The 17,137-nt window shown below is 48.2% G+C and overlaps 1 protein-coding gene across 3 annotated transcripts; it reads left to right on the top strand.

Annotated features, from left to right (window-relative positions):
- Positions 1 to 483: 483 nt before the first annotated feature.
- LOC106568136 (serine/threonine-protein phosphatase 2B catalytic subunit gamma isoform) lies at positions 484 to 15,615 on the top strand. Of its 3 annotated transcripts, none has more exons than XM_014138200.2 (13): positions 484 to 1,092; positions 10,873 to 11,070; positions 11,145 to 11,269; positions 11,551 to 11,662; positions 11,841 to 11,986; positions 12,169 to 12,386; positions 12,734 to 12,828; positions 12,940 to 13,065; positions 13,169 to 13,246; positions 13,735 to 13,819; positions 14,006 to 14,103; positions 14,759 to 14,785; positions 15,329 to 15,615. In XM_014138200.2, the coding sequence occupies exons 1-13, from the start codon at positions 1,032 to 1,034 to the stop codon at positions 15,484 to 15,486; spliced, it is 1,527 nt and encodes a 508-aa protein (XP_013993675.1). In that variant the 5' UTR covers positions 484 to 1,031; the 3' UTR covers positions 15,487 to 15,615. The 3 variants fall into 3 exon arrangements, with proteins under 3 accessions (XP_013993675.1, XP_013993677.1, XP_013993674.1); XM_014138199.2 differs by having other exon boundaries at positions 485 to 1,092; positions 15,320 to 15,614; XM_014138202.2 differs by lacking the exon at positions 14,759 to 14,785 and having other exon boundaries at positions 15,320 to 15,614.
- Positions 15,616 to 17,137: the final 1,522 nt, after the last annotated feature.

The raw sequence follows: 17,137 nt of genomic DNA on the forward strand, positions 1-17,137 counted from the left end.
TGTTGTGTTGCTACCATGCTGTGTTGTCATGTGTTGCTGCCATGTTATGTTGTTGTCTTAGGTCTCTTATGTAGTGTTGTGGTGCCTTTCTCGTTGTGATGTGTGTTTTGTCCTATATTTTTATTTTTAATCCCAGCCCCCGTCCCCGCAGGAGGCCTTTTGCCTTTTAGTAGGTCGTCATTGTAAATAAGAATGTGTTCTTAACTGACATGCCTAGTTAAATAAAGGTTCAATAAAACAATTCAAAAATACCATCAGAGCAAAATGTCCAAACAGGCTCAACAGCATGCACCAAGGGTCTTGACCACAAGGAAACAGTATATTTGTTGCTATTGAGATAATCTGTGTGTGTGTTTCTGTATGTCTGTGTATAGGCGGCCTACAAGCAGACAGTTATGTGGACAGGTGTGTCCCACAGGTGTGTCGGGTCATGACAATAATACTACACTACCCACAACACCATGCGTTTGACAGACACAGCCATGTTGTAGGAAATCCGTTTGTGGTGGATTGCTACAGTAATCCTACAGCAGTCTGGGCGATATATTTGATCACGACTAAAACCCAAACCAAGAGGCCTGGATCAGATTAGGTACAGCCAAGAAGAAACAGATGAAATTAAGACATGAATTGAGCTGCGGTGTGTAAACCTGAGAAAACAGTGAGATCGGTGGAAACCTTTTCCTGGACGGGAGCAGTCTGTTCATCTGACAGATAATTTGACAGCAGTTGGTTTACTAGCTACCTCAGGCTCTACAAGGCAGGAAGAAAAAGCTTTCATTTAGTGGTTAAAGTGATTCCCCCCTCCCCCTCCCTCCCCACATCTAGCAAGCTAAATTACGTTCCTGCCCAGTTGATCTGCACTTCCCTAGTCTGCTAACCCCCTGCCGGAGAGGACGGCTGCGGATCCAGAGGTGCTGTTGGAGCTAGCTAGCTAGCACGGCTAGTTCATTTCACTAGCTAGCCTGCTAGCTACGCCTTGGAATTCACACCATTAGCTAACTGTTTCCTCCTGGGGCAGATACGCCGAGATGTCGATGACGAAAGACCAAACACCAGCCAAACTGTCCACCACCGATCGGCCCATTAAAGGTAGCTATGCAATCGTATCTATATTAATTCAGCAAGTGGTTGCAGGAAGTTAGCTAGCAGCTAATTCGCGATGAAAACAACTAGCTAGCGATCAAGCTAGCTTGGTTGGCCGTAGATGCACCAATAAGGACAAGATGCTTCTTGCCAACTAACGTTAGCTAGCTACTTATATCGTTCAGGTGTTCATCGTATTTGGCTTGCTTGGAACAAGTGGGATAATGTTAATGGTTTGTTCATTTACAAGCTAGCTTCCCTAGTTAGGTTGCTAGTCTGCAGCACTCGGATGACACGTCGTTAAAGAATAAAGCAAGCTAATAAATATTTTACCTCAAATAACTTAGATTTTGCCATCAATCTTGTTGTAACAAACTAGCTAGATAGTCAGATGTTTTTGAGACTCCTAGCTAGATTATATTTTTAGTTTTATCTGACTGTCACACTGACTGAACTGAAATAAGCATGTGTGTGTTCTCAAGTGTCTTGTCTGGCTCAGTGAGGTGAGAGTGTGTGTGTGTGTCAGTGGAGGCTGCTGAGGGGAGGACGGCTCATAATAATGTCTGGAAGGGAACAAATGGAATGGCATCAAACACATGGAAGCCTTATGTTTGATGTATTTGATACCATTCCACTAATTCCGCTCCAGCCATTACCACGAGCCTGTCCTCCCCATGATGCCATCAACCTCTTTTGGTGTGTGTGTGTGTGTGTGTGTGTGTGTGTGTGTGTGTGTGTGTGTGTGTGTGTGTGTGTGTGTGTACACACTTGTGGGTTATACCACAGCATACACACACACACACACCCAGGGCTCCTGCGGCATATGCTGAATGACTGTCAGTTGATTGAGTGGCATGGAGCGGGTCTTTTGATTTACAACCTGGGTGGCCTATTGGGGTGTGGGGGGCTATTGCTACCAACTTGCAACATTTGCTTTCGAAATATCGGCTTCTATTTGAAATTTGTAATGCACTTGTACAGAATGTAAATGGTAAGCCTAACAGTGCATAGAACTGCTCTGTCTACACTGTAGCAGGTATTTCTGAATGGTAGCAGGTAGGCTTACTGTATGTTGCCTGATCTAACTGTAACCCTGATCTATGTTATGAAAACAACAACAGGAATGAGGGTAAGGCCTTACGCTCCACAGGGAGTGAAGAGGACCAAGTAGGATTGAGGAGCTCCAAGAACTGTGATGACCTTGTTATTTATGACAATGTCTTTTGTTGTGGACCCAAAGTGTGTGTGAGTGTGTGACGGGTGCAGTGGGTTAGTGAGGGTTAGGAGCATCAAGAGGCTGAGGTCATTAAACCTGCCTCTCAGATGCCACCAGGTTAACCATCCTACAGACAGCACTGGGCGAAACACGCACACACTCACTCATTCATACATAGGCCTACAGCTTGACTCTATGACCACTGACCTCCCTGGCTGCGACTGTGACCAAGATACGCCCCTCGCTGTGGCTGTCACTGACCAAGATACGCCCCTCGCTGTGGCTGTCACTGACCAAGATACGCCCCTCACTGTGGCTGTCACTGACCAAGATACGCCCCTCGCTGTGGCTGTCACTGACCAAGATACGCCCCTCGCTGTCACTGACCAAGATACGCCCCTCGCTGTGACTGTCACTGACCAAGATACGCCCCTCGCTGTGGCTGTCACTGACCAAGATACGCCCCTCACTGTGGCTGTCACTGACCAAGATACGCCCCTCGCTGTGGCTGTCACTGACCAAGATACGCCCCTCGCTGTCACTGACCAAGATACGCCCCTCGCTGTCACTGACCAAGATACGCCCCTCGCTGTGACTGTCACTGACCAAGATACGCCCCTCGCTGTGGCTGTCACTGACCAAGATACGCCCCTCGCTGTGGCTGTCACTGACCAAGATACGCCCCTCGCTGTGGCTGTCACTGACCAAGATACGCCCCTCGCTGTGGCTGTCACTGACCAAGATACGCCCCTCGCTGTGGCTGTCACTGACCAAGATACGCCCCTCGCTGTGGCTGTCACTGACCAAGATACGCCCCTCGCTGTGGCTGTCACTGACCAAGATACGCCCCTCGCTGTGGCTGTCACTGACCAAGATACGCCCCTCGCTGTGGCTGTCACTGACCAAGATACGCCCCTCGCTGTGGCTGTCACTGACCAAGATACGCCCCTCGCTGTGGCGGTCACTGACCAAGATACGCCCCTCGCTGTGGCTGTCACTGACCAAGATACGCCCCTCGCTGTGGCTGTCACTGACCAAGATACGCCCCTCGCTGTGGCGGTCACTGACCAAGATACGCCCCTCGCTGTGGCTGTCACTGACCAAGATACGCCCCTTTCCCTCCCTCCACCGCTCAGATCGGTCAACCTCCATTCTTGTCTCAACTCCCTGACATTTAGATTTTGTTGTATCTTATTCATTTAAATCTGTTTATTGTATGTGTTACTGTAATTCAGCTTTTAGCTGACATAGTAAACATGAAATGAAATGGAAAAAAAACATTTCATGACACACACGTCAATTGTGTAACAAGTCAAAATTAGGTTCATCTGCTGACATTACCGGTAGACATTACCGGTAGACATTACCGGTAGACATTACCGGTAGACATTACCGGTAGACATTACCGGTAGACATTACCGGCATTTAGTATTTTATTGGGATCCCCATCAGATGCTGCCAAAGCAGCCACTACTCTTCCTGGGGTCCAAACAAGAACAAAACAATGTCTACATCAGACAAGACATTGTGCACTGTACAAATGTACACTGCTCCACCATTACACATTTACAATATAATATGTAAAATATTACAACAATACAATGTTAGTGTGTCCACAGTGTTTTTTTTGTGTGTGTGGAATTTTACTGCTAACTTGAGTTACTTGATGTGGAATAGAATTGTATGTAGTCATGGCTCTATGTAGTACTGTGTGTTTCCCAGCCTCTGTTCTGGACTTGGGGATTATGAAGAGACCCCTGGTGACATGTCTTGTGGTATGTAGGGTGTCTGAGCTTTGTGTTAGCTGTTTGAACAGACAGTTTGCTTTTAACACGTCAATTCCTGTCACAAAGACAATTAGTAATGCAGTCAATCTCTCTACTTTGAGTCAGGAGAGCCCTCTGTGTACATTTAAGGGCCAGCTGTGCTGCTGTCTTCTGGGCCAACTGTACATTCAATAGATCTAGCATGCCTGTGCTTGCTTCATTCTGTATAGGCCTAGGCCTGTTGCACCAAATGTTGTTCTGCCAACTTTTGAAGAGAAATGAGTCAGTGTGGAAGCCTGCCAAGGCAGATCTAAACCACTAGAAGATTCACACATTTTCCCACCAATTGTTTTATTTGTAATTTACGCTAACCAGTTAGTTAGGCCTACTGGTCACAAAAACAACTTATTTCTATCCCATTCCCTACATCAAATTAGAATAGGCCAAAATGTAATCTTACTACTTTAAACCATTTAACAAACTGCTTTTTAGGCCAATAAGGTTTATTAAAAGAGACGCCTTCTCTGTGTACCCAAACAGTGGCAGCATGGAGGTAATAAATTGGTATTACAATAGAATCGATTCATTTTGGCAGAACACCTCTCATGCTAATATTGTTGATTAGTTACACACCGTTGTTTGTCTAAAGAAAGCAACCTATGCCTTTAGAGATGGAATCCACAGCATGGGGAAACTGGCCGCACCCAACACCATTGTTATTGTTGCCGAGCTGAGGAGTGTCGCTGCATTTCTTCCCCCCAGTAAATATCATGTGCTTCAATCGCACGTGCAAGAGCTGCACATGCATTTCTGGGATCTTTTATTTCAGCTCATGAAACATGGGACCAACATTTTACATGTTGCGTTTTATATTTTTGTTAAGTGTAATTTGCTGCGATCAATAATCAGTTTCTGTCAGAGGCGTGCGTGTTGTCAGTGCTCTGTGAGGGTTGACATTTTTGACCTTTTGGCTTAGTTACCGAAAGTAACCTGATCAGGCCAGCCAGCTGCATTGCTCTGCCTGTGTAATGATACTGTCTTCATACATGTATGGATATGGGCCCTTTTTTTGCCCTGGGCCCTAGCGTATACAGGAGGTCGCACCCTGGGCCCTAGCGTATACAGGAGCTCGGCCCTGGGCCCTAGCGTATACAGGAGCTCGGCCCTGGGCCCTAGCGTATACAGGAGCTCGCACCCTGGGCCCTAGCGTATACAGGAGCTCGCACCCTGGGCCCTAGCGTATACAGGAGCTCGCACCCTGGGCCCTAGCGTATACAGGAGCTCGCACCCTGGGCCCTAGCGTATACAGGAGCTCGCACCCTGGGCCCTAGCGTATACAGGAGCTCGCACCCTGGGCCCTAGCGTATACAGGAGCTCGCACCCTGGGCCCTAGCGTATACAGGAGCTCGCACCCTGGGCCCTAGCGTATACAGGAGCTCGGCCCTGGGCCCTAGCGTATACAGGAGCTCGGCCCTGGGCCCTAGCGTATACAGGAGCTCGGCCCTGGGCCCTAGCGTATACAGGAGCTCGGCCCTGGGCCCTAGCGTATACAGGAGCTCGGCCCGGGATTAGTGTGTGTAGTGTGATATGATGAACCAGTATGTAGTATGTGTGTGGAGTATGGGTTAGATAAGATGAACCTTTAGTGTGACATGAATAGCTCAGTCTGTCTGTGTGACCTGCTTCTGTGTTGAAAATGTACACTAACTGGGCAGAGGGTGGGATAGAGGTAGAGAAATGGAGGGAAGAATTACACTATATCTACAAAAGTATGTGGACACCCCTTCAAATTAGTGGATTTGGCTAATTCAGCCACACCCGTAACTGACAGGTGTATAAAATCAGGCACACAGCCATGCAATCTCCATAGACAAACATTGGCAGTAGAATAGCCTTACTGAAGAGCTCTGTGACATTTAATGTGGCACCATCATAGGATGCCACCTTTCCAACAAGTCAGTCAGTAAAATTTCTGCCCTGCTAGAGCTCCCCTGGTCAACTGTAAGTGCTGTTATTGAGAAGTGGACACATCTAGGAGCAACAACGGCTCAGCCACGAAGTGGTAGGCCACAGAATGGGACTGCCGAGTGCTGAATCGCATAGCGCATAAAAATCATCTCCTTGGTTGCAATACTCAATACCGAGTTCCAAACTGCCTCTGGAAGCAACATCAGCACATGAACTGTTCGTTGGGAGCTTCATGAAATTAGTTTCCATGGCCGAGCAGCCACACACAAGCCTAAGATCACCATGCACAATGCCAAGTGTCGGCTGGAGGGATGTAAAGCTTGCTGCCATTGGACTCTGCAGCAGTGGAAACGCATTCTCTAGAGTGATGAATCACGCTTCACCATCTGGCAGTCCAACGGACTAATCTTGGTTTGGCAGATGCCAGTAGAACACTACCTGCCTGAATGCATAGTGCCCACTGTAAAGTTTGGTGGTGGAGGAGGAATAATGGTCTGGTGCTGTTTTTCATGGTTCGGGCTAGGCCCCTTAGTTCAAGTGAAGGGAAATCTTAACACTACAGCATACAATGATATTCTAGACAATTCTGTGCTTCCAACTTTATGGCAACAGTTTGGGGAAGGCCCTTTCCTGTTCCAGCATGACAATGCCCCCGTGCACTAAGCAAGGTCCATACAAAAATGGTTTGTCAAGATCGGTGTGGAAGAATTTGACTGGTCTGTACAGATCCCTGGCCTCAACCCCATTGAACACCTTTGGGATGAATCAGGTCAACACTCACAAGGCAGCGTGCCCCGACGGTATTCCAGGGCTCGTTCTCAGAGCATACGCAGAACAGCTGGCAGGCATATTCACGATCATTTTCAACCTTTCCTTGTCCCAGTCTGTAATCCCCACGTTTTAAGATGACCACAACCTTCCCTGTCCCCAACAACTCTAAGGCTTCATGCCACAATCACTACCGCCCTGTAGAGCTCACTTCTGTAATCATGACTACCGCCCTGTAGAGCTCACTTCTGTAATCATGACTACCGCCCTGTAGAGCTCACTTCTGTAATCATGACTACCGCCCTGTAGAGCTCACTTCTGTAATCATGACTACCGCCCTGTAGAGCTCACTTCTGTAATCATGACTACCGCCCTGTAGAGCTCACTTCTGTAATCATGACTACCGCCCTGTAGCGCTCACTTCTGTAATCATGACTACCGCCCTGTAGCGCTCACTTCTGTAATCATGACTACCGCCCTGTAGAGCTCACTTCTGTAATCATGACTACCGCCCTGTAGAGCTCACTTCTGTAATCATGACTACCGCCCTGTAGAGCTCACTTCTGTAATCATGACTACCGCCCTGTAGAGCTCACTTCTGTAATCATGACTACCGCCCTGTAGAGCTCACTTCTGTAATCATGACTACCGCCCTGTAGAGCTCACTTCTGTAATCATGACTACCGCCCTGTAGAGCTCACTTCTGTAATCATGACTACCGCCCTGTAGAGCTCACTTCTGTAATCATGACTACCGCCCTGTAGAGCTCACTTCTGTAATCATGACTACCGCCCTGTAGAGCTCACTAATGTAATCATGACTACCGCCCTGTAGAGCTCACTTCTGTAATCATGACTACCGCCCTGTAGAGCTCACTTCTGTAATCATGACTACCGCCCTGTAGAGCTCACTTCTGTAATCATGACTACCGCCCTGTAGAGCTCACTTCTGTAATCATGACTACCGCCCTGTAGAGCTCACTTCTGTAATCATGACTACCGCCCTGTAGAGCTCACTAATGTAATCATGACTACCGCCCTGTAGAGCTCACTTCTGTAATCATGACTACCGCCCTGTAGAGCTCACTTCTGTAATCATGACTACCGCCCTGTAGAGCTCACTTCTGTAATCATGACTACCGCCCTGTAGAGCTCACTTCTGTAATCATGACTACCGCCCTGTAGAGCTCACTTCTGTAATCATGACTACCGCCCTGTAGAGCTCACTTCTGTAATCATGACTACCGCCCTGTAGAGCTCACTTCTGTAATCATGACTACCGCCCTGTAGAGCTCACTTCTGTAATCATGACTACCGCCCTGTAGAGCTCACTTCTGTAATCATGAAGTGCTTTTAGAGGCTGGTTATGGAACACATTAACTCCACCATCCCAGACACCCTACACCCACTCCAATTTGCATACTGCCCCAACAGATCCATAGACAACGCCATCTCAATTGCTCTCCATGTAGTTAAGAGGAACACCTATGTGAGAATGCTGTTCATTGACTATAGCTCAGCATTCAACACCATTGTCCCCTCCAAGCTCGTCACCAAGCTTAGGACTCTGAGTCTGAACACCTCCCTTTGCAACTGGATCCTGGACTTCCTGACCCTTAACACAGTGGCCCCACAGGGCTGTGTGCTTAGTCCCCTCCTGTACTCCCTGTTCACCCGTGACTGTGTGGCCACGCATGACTCCAACACCATTATCAAGTTCGCTGACAACACAACAGTGGTGATCAGCAGTGACGATGAGTCATCTAACAGGGAGTGTGCTGCCGGAGCAACAACCTCAACGTCAGCAAGACCAAGGAGCTGATCGTGGACTACAGGGTGAGCACGCCCCCATCCACATCGACGGGGCGGCAGTGGAGCAGGTAGACAGCTTCAAGTTCCTCAATGTCCAAATCACTAAAGACTTAAAATGGTCCAAACACACGCACAGTTGTGAAAAAGGCGCCGCGGTGCCCCTTCCCCCTAAGGAGGTTGGATAAATGTGGCATGGGCCCTCAAATCTTCAAAAGGTTCTACAGCTGTACCATTCAGAGCATATTGACTGGCTGCATCACTGCTTGGCATGGCAATAGCATCGCCCTGGATCGCATGGCGCTACAGAGGGTTGTGTGGACAGCCCAGTACATTACTGGGGCCAAGCTCCCTGCCATCCAGGACCTCTATATCAGGTGGTGTGAAAAGAAGGCCCGGAAAATTGTCAGACTCCAACCACCCAAGCCATAGACTATTTCCTCTTCTGCCGCATTGCAAGAGGTACCGGTGCATCAAGTCTGACACCAACAGGCTCTTGAACAGCTTCTATCCCCAAACAATACAACTGATAAATAGCTACATGGACTATTTGAGTTTACCTTGTATCTTTATTGACCTTTTATTTCAACCTTTGCACTCTCTCTATGCACATTCACAGGGCCCTATACACACACACACACTGTTACTCCAACACACACACACACACACACACACACACACACACACACACACACACACACACACACACACACACACACACACACACACACTCATATGCAAGCTGCTGCTACTGTGTTTATCTTAGATCCTGTTGCCTAGCTCCCTTACCCCTATACATGTCTACCTCCATCACTCCTGCACATGGAAATATGGTATTGGATCTGACTTTAAACAAATATATTTCCTGTGTATAGTATGTTTACTTTGTGTATTTCATATTTCTTATTGTTATTTAATGTGTATTTTCTAGTAATACATTGTTATTGCATTGTTAGGTTATAAGTTTGCAAGAAAATCATTTCACTTTACTTGTGCATGTGACATTAAAACTGGAAACTTGAATTGGAGCGCTGACTGCGAGCCAGCCCTAATCCCCCAACATCAGTGCCCTACCTCATTAATGCTCTTGTGGCTGAATGGAAGCTAGTCCCTGCAGCACTGTTCCAACATCTAGTGGAAAGCCTTCCCAGAAAAGTGGATGCTTTTATAGCAGCAAAAGGGGACCAACTCCATATTAATGCCCATGATTTTGTAATGAGATGTTCAACGAGATGGTGTCCGCATACTTTTGGAAATATAGTGTATTTTAGTTATTTTCAGAGGGAATTATGGATGCAATACCTGGCACCACACCGACGGTAACATTAAAATAGTGGGTTCTGATGAATGAATGAATGAATGAATGAATGAATGAATGGTAGACTATTCATGTGACTAGGACTTAATATAGCCCAGAGGGAGGGAGACCGATAGAGGTTTTTTTGCCAGTCAAATCTGATCTTCCTGATTCCTGCCAGTCCTCTTGCAAATATGACGCTGTATTTTTACCCAGTCACTCAGCCATGCAACACACTGTCTATCTCTAGACTAGAGCCACCACATTTTAATGTGGAAGGATTGGTACCCTGAGACCTCCAGAGGGTGTGTCCTGGGGTTCAATAGACCAATAGATACATTAGAGGGTGTGTCCTGGATTTTAATGAACCAATAGAGCTGCTAGACGGTGTGTCCTGGGTTTTAATAAACCAATAGAGATGCTAGAGGGTGTGTCCTGGGTTTTAATGAACCAATAGAGATGCTAGAGGGTGTGTCCTGGGTTGTAATGAACCAATAGAGATGCTAGAGGGTGTGTCCTGGGTTGTAATGAACCAATAGAGATGCTAGAGGGTGTGTCCTGGGTTGTAATGAACCAATAGAGATGCTAGAGGGTGTGTCCTTGGTTGTAATGAACCAATAGAGATGCTAGAGGGTGTGTCCTGGGTTGTAATGAACCAATAGAGATGCTAGAGGGTGTGTCCTGGGTTGTAATGAACCAATAGAGATGCTAGAGGGTGTGTCCTGGGTTGTAATGAACCAATAGAGATGCTAGAGGGTGTGTCCTGGGTTGTAATGAACCAATAGAGATGCTAGAGGGTGTGTCCTGGGTTTTAATAAACCAATAGAGATGCTAGAGGGTGTGTCCTGGGTTGTAATAAACCAATAGAGCTGCTACAGGGTGTGTCCTGGTGTTTGATAGATTCATTAGTTAATTAGTGTTGGTAGTGTATATTCTTTATAATAATGTTGTATTGCGTTGTAGCGGTGCCCTACCCCCCTGGCTCCAAGCTGACGGTAAAGGACCTGTATGTAGACGGGAAGCCCAGTGTTGAGGTGCTCAAGACCCATCTCGTTAAGGAGGGCCGTCTGGAGGAGGAAGCAGCTCTACGGATCATTACTGATGGAGCCAACATCCTGCGACAAGAGAAATGCATGCTGGAGGTGGAAGCACCTATAACAGGTAACCTCTGACCTGTTACTAACCCCAAACATTCTCCGACAGATGGACCTCTAACTCGTGTGTGTGTGTTGCAGTGTGTGGGGATGTCCATGGCCAGTTCTTTGACCTGATGAAGCTGTTTGAGGTGGGCGGCTCGCCCAACAGCACCCGCTACCTGTTCCTGGGGGACTATGTTGATCGAGGATACTTCAGCATCGAGGTCAGTGTGTTTCTGAATCTGCTGTTTCATCTAACATTTGGAGTCATGGCCTGTAACCCGGTCTTGAGTCGCAGGGCTTAGCAGCACATCTTTAAATAGTCAGCAGCACAGTACCCAGTTGTCGTCGAACCCCACCCCACACACAATTGGGTTTTGTGTTCCTCTTAGGTTCTGATTAAGCCAGTGTATTGTAATGATATCATTACATATCTATTGGCCTTCATCCTAGCTGTCGTGATCGTAGCTAGTGTAGATGGAACTCACTCTCTCTTTCTCTTCAGTGTGTGTTGTTCCTGTGGACTCTGAAGATCAACCACCCCACCACTCTGTTCCTCCTCAGAGGAAACCATGAGTGCCGACATCTCACAGAGTACTTCACCTTTAAACAGGAGTGTGAGTGGTCCTGTGTATTTAGTGTGTGTGGGTGGGTGGGTGGGTGGGTGCGTGTCTGTGGGTGGGTGTGTCTTATAGTAATAATAATGTCCTCTCTGTTGTGTTCTAGGTAAGATAAAGTACTCTGTGGGTAGGTGGGTCTTATAGTAATAATAATGTCCTCTCTGTTGTGTTCTAGGTAAGATAAAGTACTCTGAGCGTGTGTATGATGCGTGTATGGAGGCGTTTGACTGCCTTCCCCTGGCTGCGCTCCTCAACCAGCAGTTCCTGTGTGTCCACGGAGGCCTGAGCCCTGAAATCACCTGCCTGGACGACATACGCAAGGTATGACCCCTGACCTCTGACCCCTGACCTGCTTTGGATGAACTCTATCTTAATCGTTTTAACTGGTTAAGCTGACAATGTTATTAACGTGTTTTGACGGGTATAAGGAGCACCCGGCGTTATTGAACTGTTTAACCGGATTAACCCTGTAGATTAACTGTGTTTAACTCTGTGTTGACCAGCTGGACCGGTTTAAGGAGCCCCCTGCGTTCGGACCCATGTGTGACCTGCTGTGGTCAGACCCTGGAGAAGACTATGGCTCTGAGAAGTCCCAGGAACACTTTGCTCATAACTCAGTTCGAGGTTGCTCCTACTTCTACAGTTACCCAGCAGTATGTGACTTTCTGATGAACAATAATCTGCTGTCAGTAATAAGAGCACATGAAGCCCAGGATGCTGGGTGAGTATTATATTAAGTCATTAATAATAATAATAATAATAAAAGTAGTAGTATGATACTGTTTTAAGAGCACATGAAGCCCAGGACGCTGGGTGAGTATTATTATTAAGTTATGATACTGTTTTAAGAGCACATGAAGCCCAGGACGCTGGGTGAGTATTATTGTAGTATGATACTGTTTTAAGAGCACATGAAGCCCAGGACGCTGGGTGAGTATTATTAATTCATAATAATAGTAGTATGATACTGTTTTGAGAGCACATGAAGCCCAGGACGCTGGGTGAGTATTATTAATTCATAATAATAGTAGTATGATACTGTTTTGTGATATAAACTGTGTATTTCAGGTATAGAATGTACAGGAAAAGCCAGACGACGGGTTTTCCTTCTCTGATCACGATATTCTCTGCTCCGAATTACCTGGACGTGTACAACAACAAAGGTAAACAAACACAAAGGTTACCCACATTTCAAACCATGACAATAGGTTAGAAACATAACAAGGTAGAAACCATGGCAACACATGGCAGATGGTGTGTGTGTGTTCTTGTAGCGGCGGTACTGAAGTATGAGAATAACGTGATGAACATCCGTCAGTTCAACTGCTCCCCCCATCCCTACTGGCTGCCCAACTTCATGGACGTGTTCACCTGGTCTCTGCCCTTCGTAGGCGAGAAGGGTGAGTGTATATGTGTGTTATAACGGTGTGTATAGTAACTTTGGGCTTCTTGTTACCTTTGCAAAACTGACCTCTGTGTGAGATAATGTGTGTGTTCCTACAGTGACAGAGATGCTGGTTAACGTGCTCAACATCTGCTCTGACGACGAGCTCATGTCTGAAGGAGACGACACCTGCGAGGGTAAGAAACACACTTAACAACACTTTCATATTGACTTTCCATGTATGATAATGATGATATAGTAGCAACGTGTTCCTTCAAAGAGGAAATGAAACCTTTAAGGAAGTGAAGTTGTTTTTGACTGAAGTGCAGTGTAGCAAAAATAGACGTGAAGAGAGGTGAAGAGTTCACACCCACAACGGATTCAACAACAGATATTGGTCAACACCTCTATTGTTGCCACATGGCAGCTGAGTATCAGCTGAGCTGTGTGTGTGGGCGAGTTCGACATTGCAGCAGACTTTAAAGTCGACTGACTGATCTAAAAATCTATTTACCCATGATACGTCACAGTTTTGGATGCTCTCGAACACGGCCGGTGTGTGTAATGTTTCACAAGTCCCGTACCTCGCCCTTCTTTCTCCCTCTCTCCTACCTTCTTTCTCTCTATCCTCCTTCCCTCGCTCTCTTTCTCATTTTCTCTCTCTTGCTCTTTCTCTCCCTCTCAGCTGGAACGTCTGCTGTGAGGAAGGAGGTCATCAGGAATAAGATCAGAGCAATTGGGAAGATGGCCCGTGTCTTTTCTGTGCTCAGGTACAGTACACATCTGGTTTCATTGATTAGATGTAATCAACCTCTGTAAAGGTATTGATGAGAAGACCTGCATCCAGATTCTATCTGGACTTGGTTATGTTCAGCTTCCAGTCCAATCTTTTGTATGGTGCCCCGCTTGTAACAACCATGCTGTTGAATCTGGAAACTGAATGTGTGTGTTGACAGAGAGGAGAATGAGAGTGTGTTACAGCTGAAGGGGCTGACCCCCACTGGGGCCTTGCCTGTGGGAGTTCTGTCTGGAGGACGGCAGACCCTGGAGAGCGGTACGTATGCACACCTACACACACACACACTCTCACCTGAACTACTATGGCATCATGAGACAATTGTTTTATCCTTTGCCTGCACTCAAACCCACCAACAGACTTAATGCTCCTTCCACCTCCCTCTCTCGGGCTCCCTGACTCTCACACACTCACCTATCCCTAATCCACATTCTCCTTTAACCTGCAGAATTCTCTTTAAACCTTGATCAATCTCTTAAACCCAGAACATTCCCCTTTCTGCACTAATCCCAGTCATGTGGAACTCCTGTGTCAGGGTTGAGAGGGAAGTGGGCTGGGGAGGTTGGGGGTGGGGTTGAATGATCTTATGACTGACTGCATTGATAACAACTCACTGACTATAGATGTTTAACACTCTGAATAAATACATTGATATCTCACTGACTATAGATGTTTAACACTCTGAATAAATAAATTGATAACTCACTGACTATAGATGTTTAACATTCTGAATAAATACATTGATATCTCACTGACTATAGATGTTTAACACTCTGAATAAATACATTATCTCACTGACTATAGATGTTTAACACTCTGAATGCATTGATTCCTCACTGATCTGGGTCTGTTGGTAATGTTAACTCTCTCTCTGTATGTTTTGGGCATGGCTCTACTACTCACGCTTACACAGCTACCGTACAGGCAGAAGAGGCACGAGGTACGCAAGTCATTTCTCAACTCTCTCTCTCTCTCTCTCCTCCCTCTTCCTCCCTCCCCAAAGTTTGAGTGTATTATTGTTGTTTATATACATATTACTAAGTTAAGAGACGTTTTGTGGACGTACCATGAAGTATCAGGCTATTTATGCCATTTACCAAATAGTCTGAGTCTTCGCTCCACTCCCTCTCTCTGTCTCCTCCACCTGGTCTCAATCTCCTTCTCTCTGTTTGTTTGCCCATGCTGCCTTGATGTTTTTGAAGTAAGTGTCTTACCTCTAACTACCAAAACCTTCTAACAACCAAACCCTTCAAGTCTACAATGTCAGACTACACTTTATGTATTAGACTGAACATGACCATATTAGACTATACTTCTATTACCCCTACCAACCACTAACTAGTACCTACTAGACTGTAGATTAGATCCTAAATCTTTCTCTTCACCCCCATACCTCCCTTACTAAGCGTCAGACCAAACCCCCTGTATTGTGCTGTATTCCTGCACTAATACTAAACTCTACATCTCTCTCCAGCCATCCAAGGGTTCAACCCGCAGCATAAGATCCAGTCCTTTGAGGAGGCCCGAGGTCTGGACAGGGTCAATGAGCGGATGCCCCCTCGCCAAGATGCTCCTCCCCCTCCCAACAACCTCCCAGCCAGTGGCCCACCTAACAAGAACGGGACCAACACACAGGCCTAGGCATCTGGCCCACCTCCCTCTGTATCCCTCCCTCCCTCCCGCTCTCCGTATCCCTCCCTCCCTCCCGCTCTCCGTATCCCTCCCTCCCTCCCGCTCTCCGTATCCCTCCCTCCCTCCCGCTCTCCGTATCCCTCCCTCCCTCCCTCCCGCTCTCCGTATCCCTCCCTCCCTCCGTATCCCTCCCTCCCTCCCGCTCTCCGTATCCCTCCCTCCCGCTCTCCGTATCCCTCCCTCCCGCTCTCCGTATCCCTCCCGCTCTCCGTATCCCTCCCTCCCTCCCGCTCTCCGTATCCCTCCCGCTCTCCGTATCCCTCCCTCCCTCCCGCTCTCCGTATCCCTCCCTCCCTCCCGCTCTCCGTATCCCTCCCGCTCTCCGTATCCCTCCCTCCCTCCCGCTCTCCGTATCCCTCCCTCCCTCCCGCTCTCCGTATCCCTCCCTCCCTCCCGCTCTCCGTATCCATCCCTCCCTCCCTCCCGCTCTCCGTATCCCTCCCTCCCTCCCGCTCTCCGTATCCCTCCCTCCCTCCCGCTCTCCGTATCCCTCCCTCCCTCCCGCTCTCCGTATCCCTCCTTCCCGCTCTCCGTATCCCTCCTTCCCGCTCTCCGTATCCCTCCCTCCCGCTCTCCGTATCCCTCCCTCCCTCCCGCTCTCCGTATCCCTCCCTCCCTCCCGCTCTCCGTATCCCTCCTTCCCGCTCTCCGTATCCCTCCTTCCCGCTCTCCGTATCCCTCCTTCCCGCTCTCCGTATCCCTCCCTCCCTCCCGCTCTCCGTATCCCTCCCTCCCTCCCGCTCTCCGTATCCCTCCCTCCCTCCCGCTCTCCGTATCCCTCCCTCCTTCCCGCTCTCCGTATCCCTCCCTCCCACTCTCCGTATCCCTCCTTCCCGCTCTCCGTATCCCTCCCGCTCTCCGTATCCCTCCCGCTCTCCGTATCCCTCCCGCTCTCCGTATCCCTCCCGCTCTCCGTATCCCTCCCTCCCTCCCGCTCTCCGTATCCCTCCCTCCCTCCCGCTCTCCGTATCCCTCCCTCCCTCCCGCTCTCCGTATCCCTCCCTCCCGCTCTCCGTATCCCTCCTTCCCGCTCTCCGTATCCCTCCCGCTCTCCGTATCCCTCCCGCTCTCCGTATCCCTCCCGCTCTCCGTATCCCTCCCGCTCTCCGTATCCCTCCCGCTCTCCGTATCCCTCCCGCTCTCCGTATCCCTCCCTCCCTCCCGCTCTCCGTATCCCTCCCGCTCTCCCTCCCTCCCTCCCGCTCTCCGTGTCCCTCCCTCCCTCCGTATCCCTCCCGCTCTCCCTCCCTCCCTCCCGCTCTCCGTGTCCCTCCCTCCCTCCGTATCCCTCCCGCTATCCCTCCCTCCGTGTCCCCCTCTTTTCCTGCTCTCCTCTTTTCTACCGCTCTCCTCTTCTCCCTCCCTCTGCTCTCCGGTCTTGTGCCTCTTCTCCCTTTCTCTCTCCCTCTCTGAGGGGCAGTAGGATGGGTCTTTGTTACTTGGCCTCCAGAGAATCAGTCCTAGCATCATGTTTATTTATTTCATCATCTAGAATGAATCTAATGTCATTGGAGTTTAACAGTGGATCTGAACAAATGACACATGATTAAATCTACATTGTACATTTCTATAAATGATACATGACGATTCAATCTACAAT

Source organism: Salmo salar, chromosome ssa13 (assembly GCF_905237065.1).
Source record: "Salmo salar chromosome ssa13, Ssal_v3.1, whole genome shotgun sequence".
Lineage (NCBI taxonomy): Eukaryota > Metazoa > Chordata > Actinopteri > Salmoniformes > Salmonidae > Salmo > Salmo salar.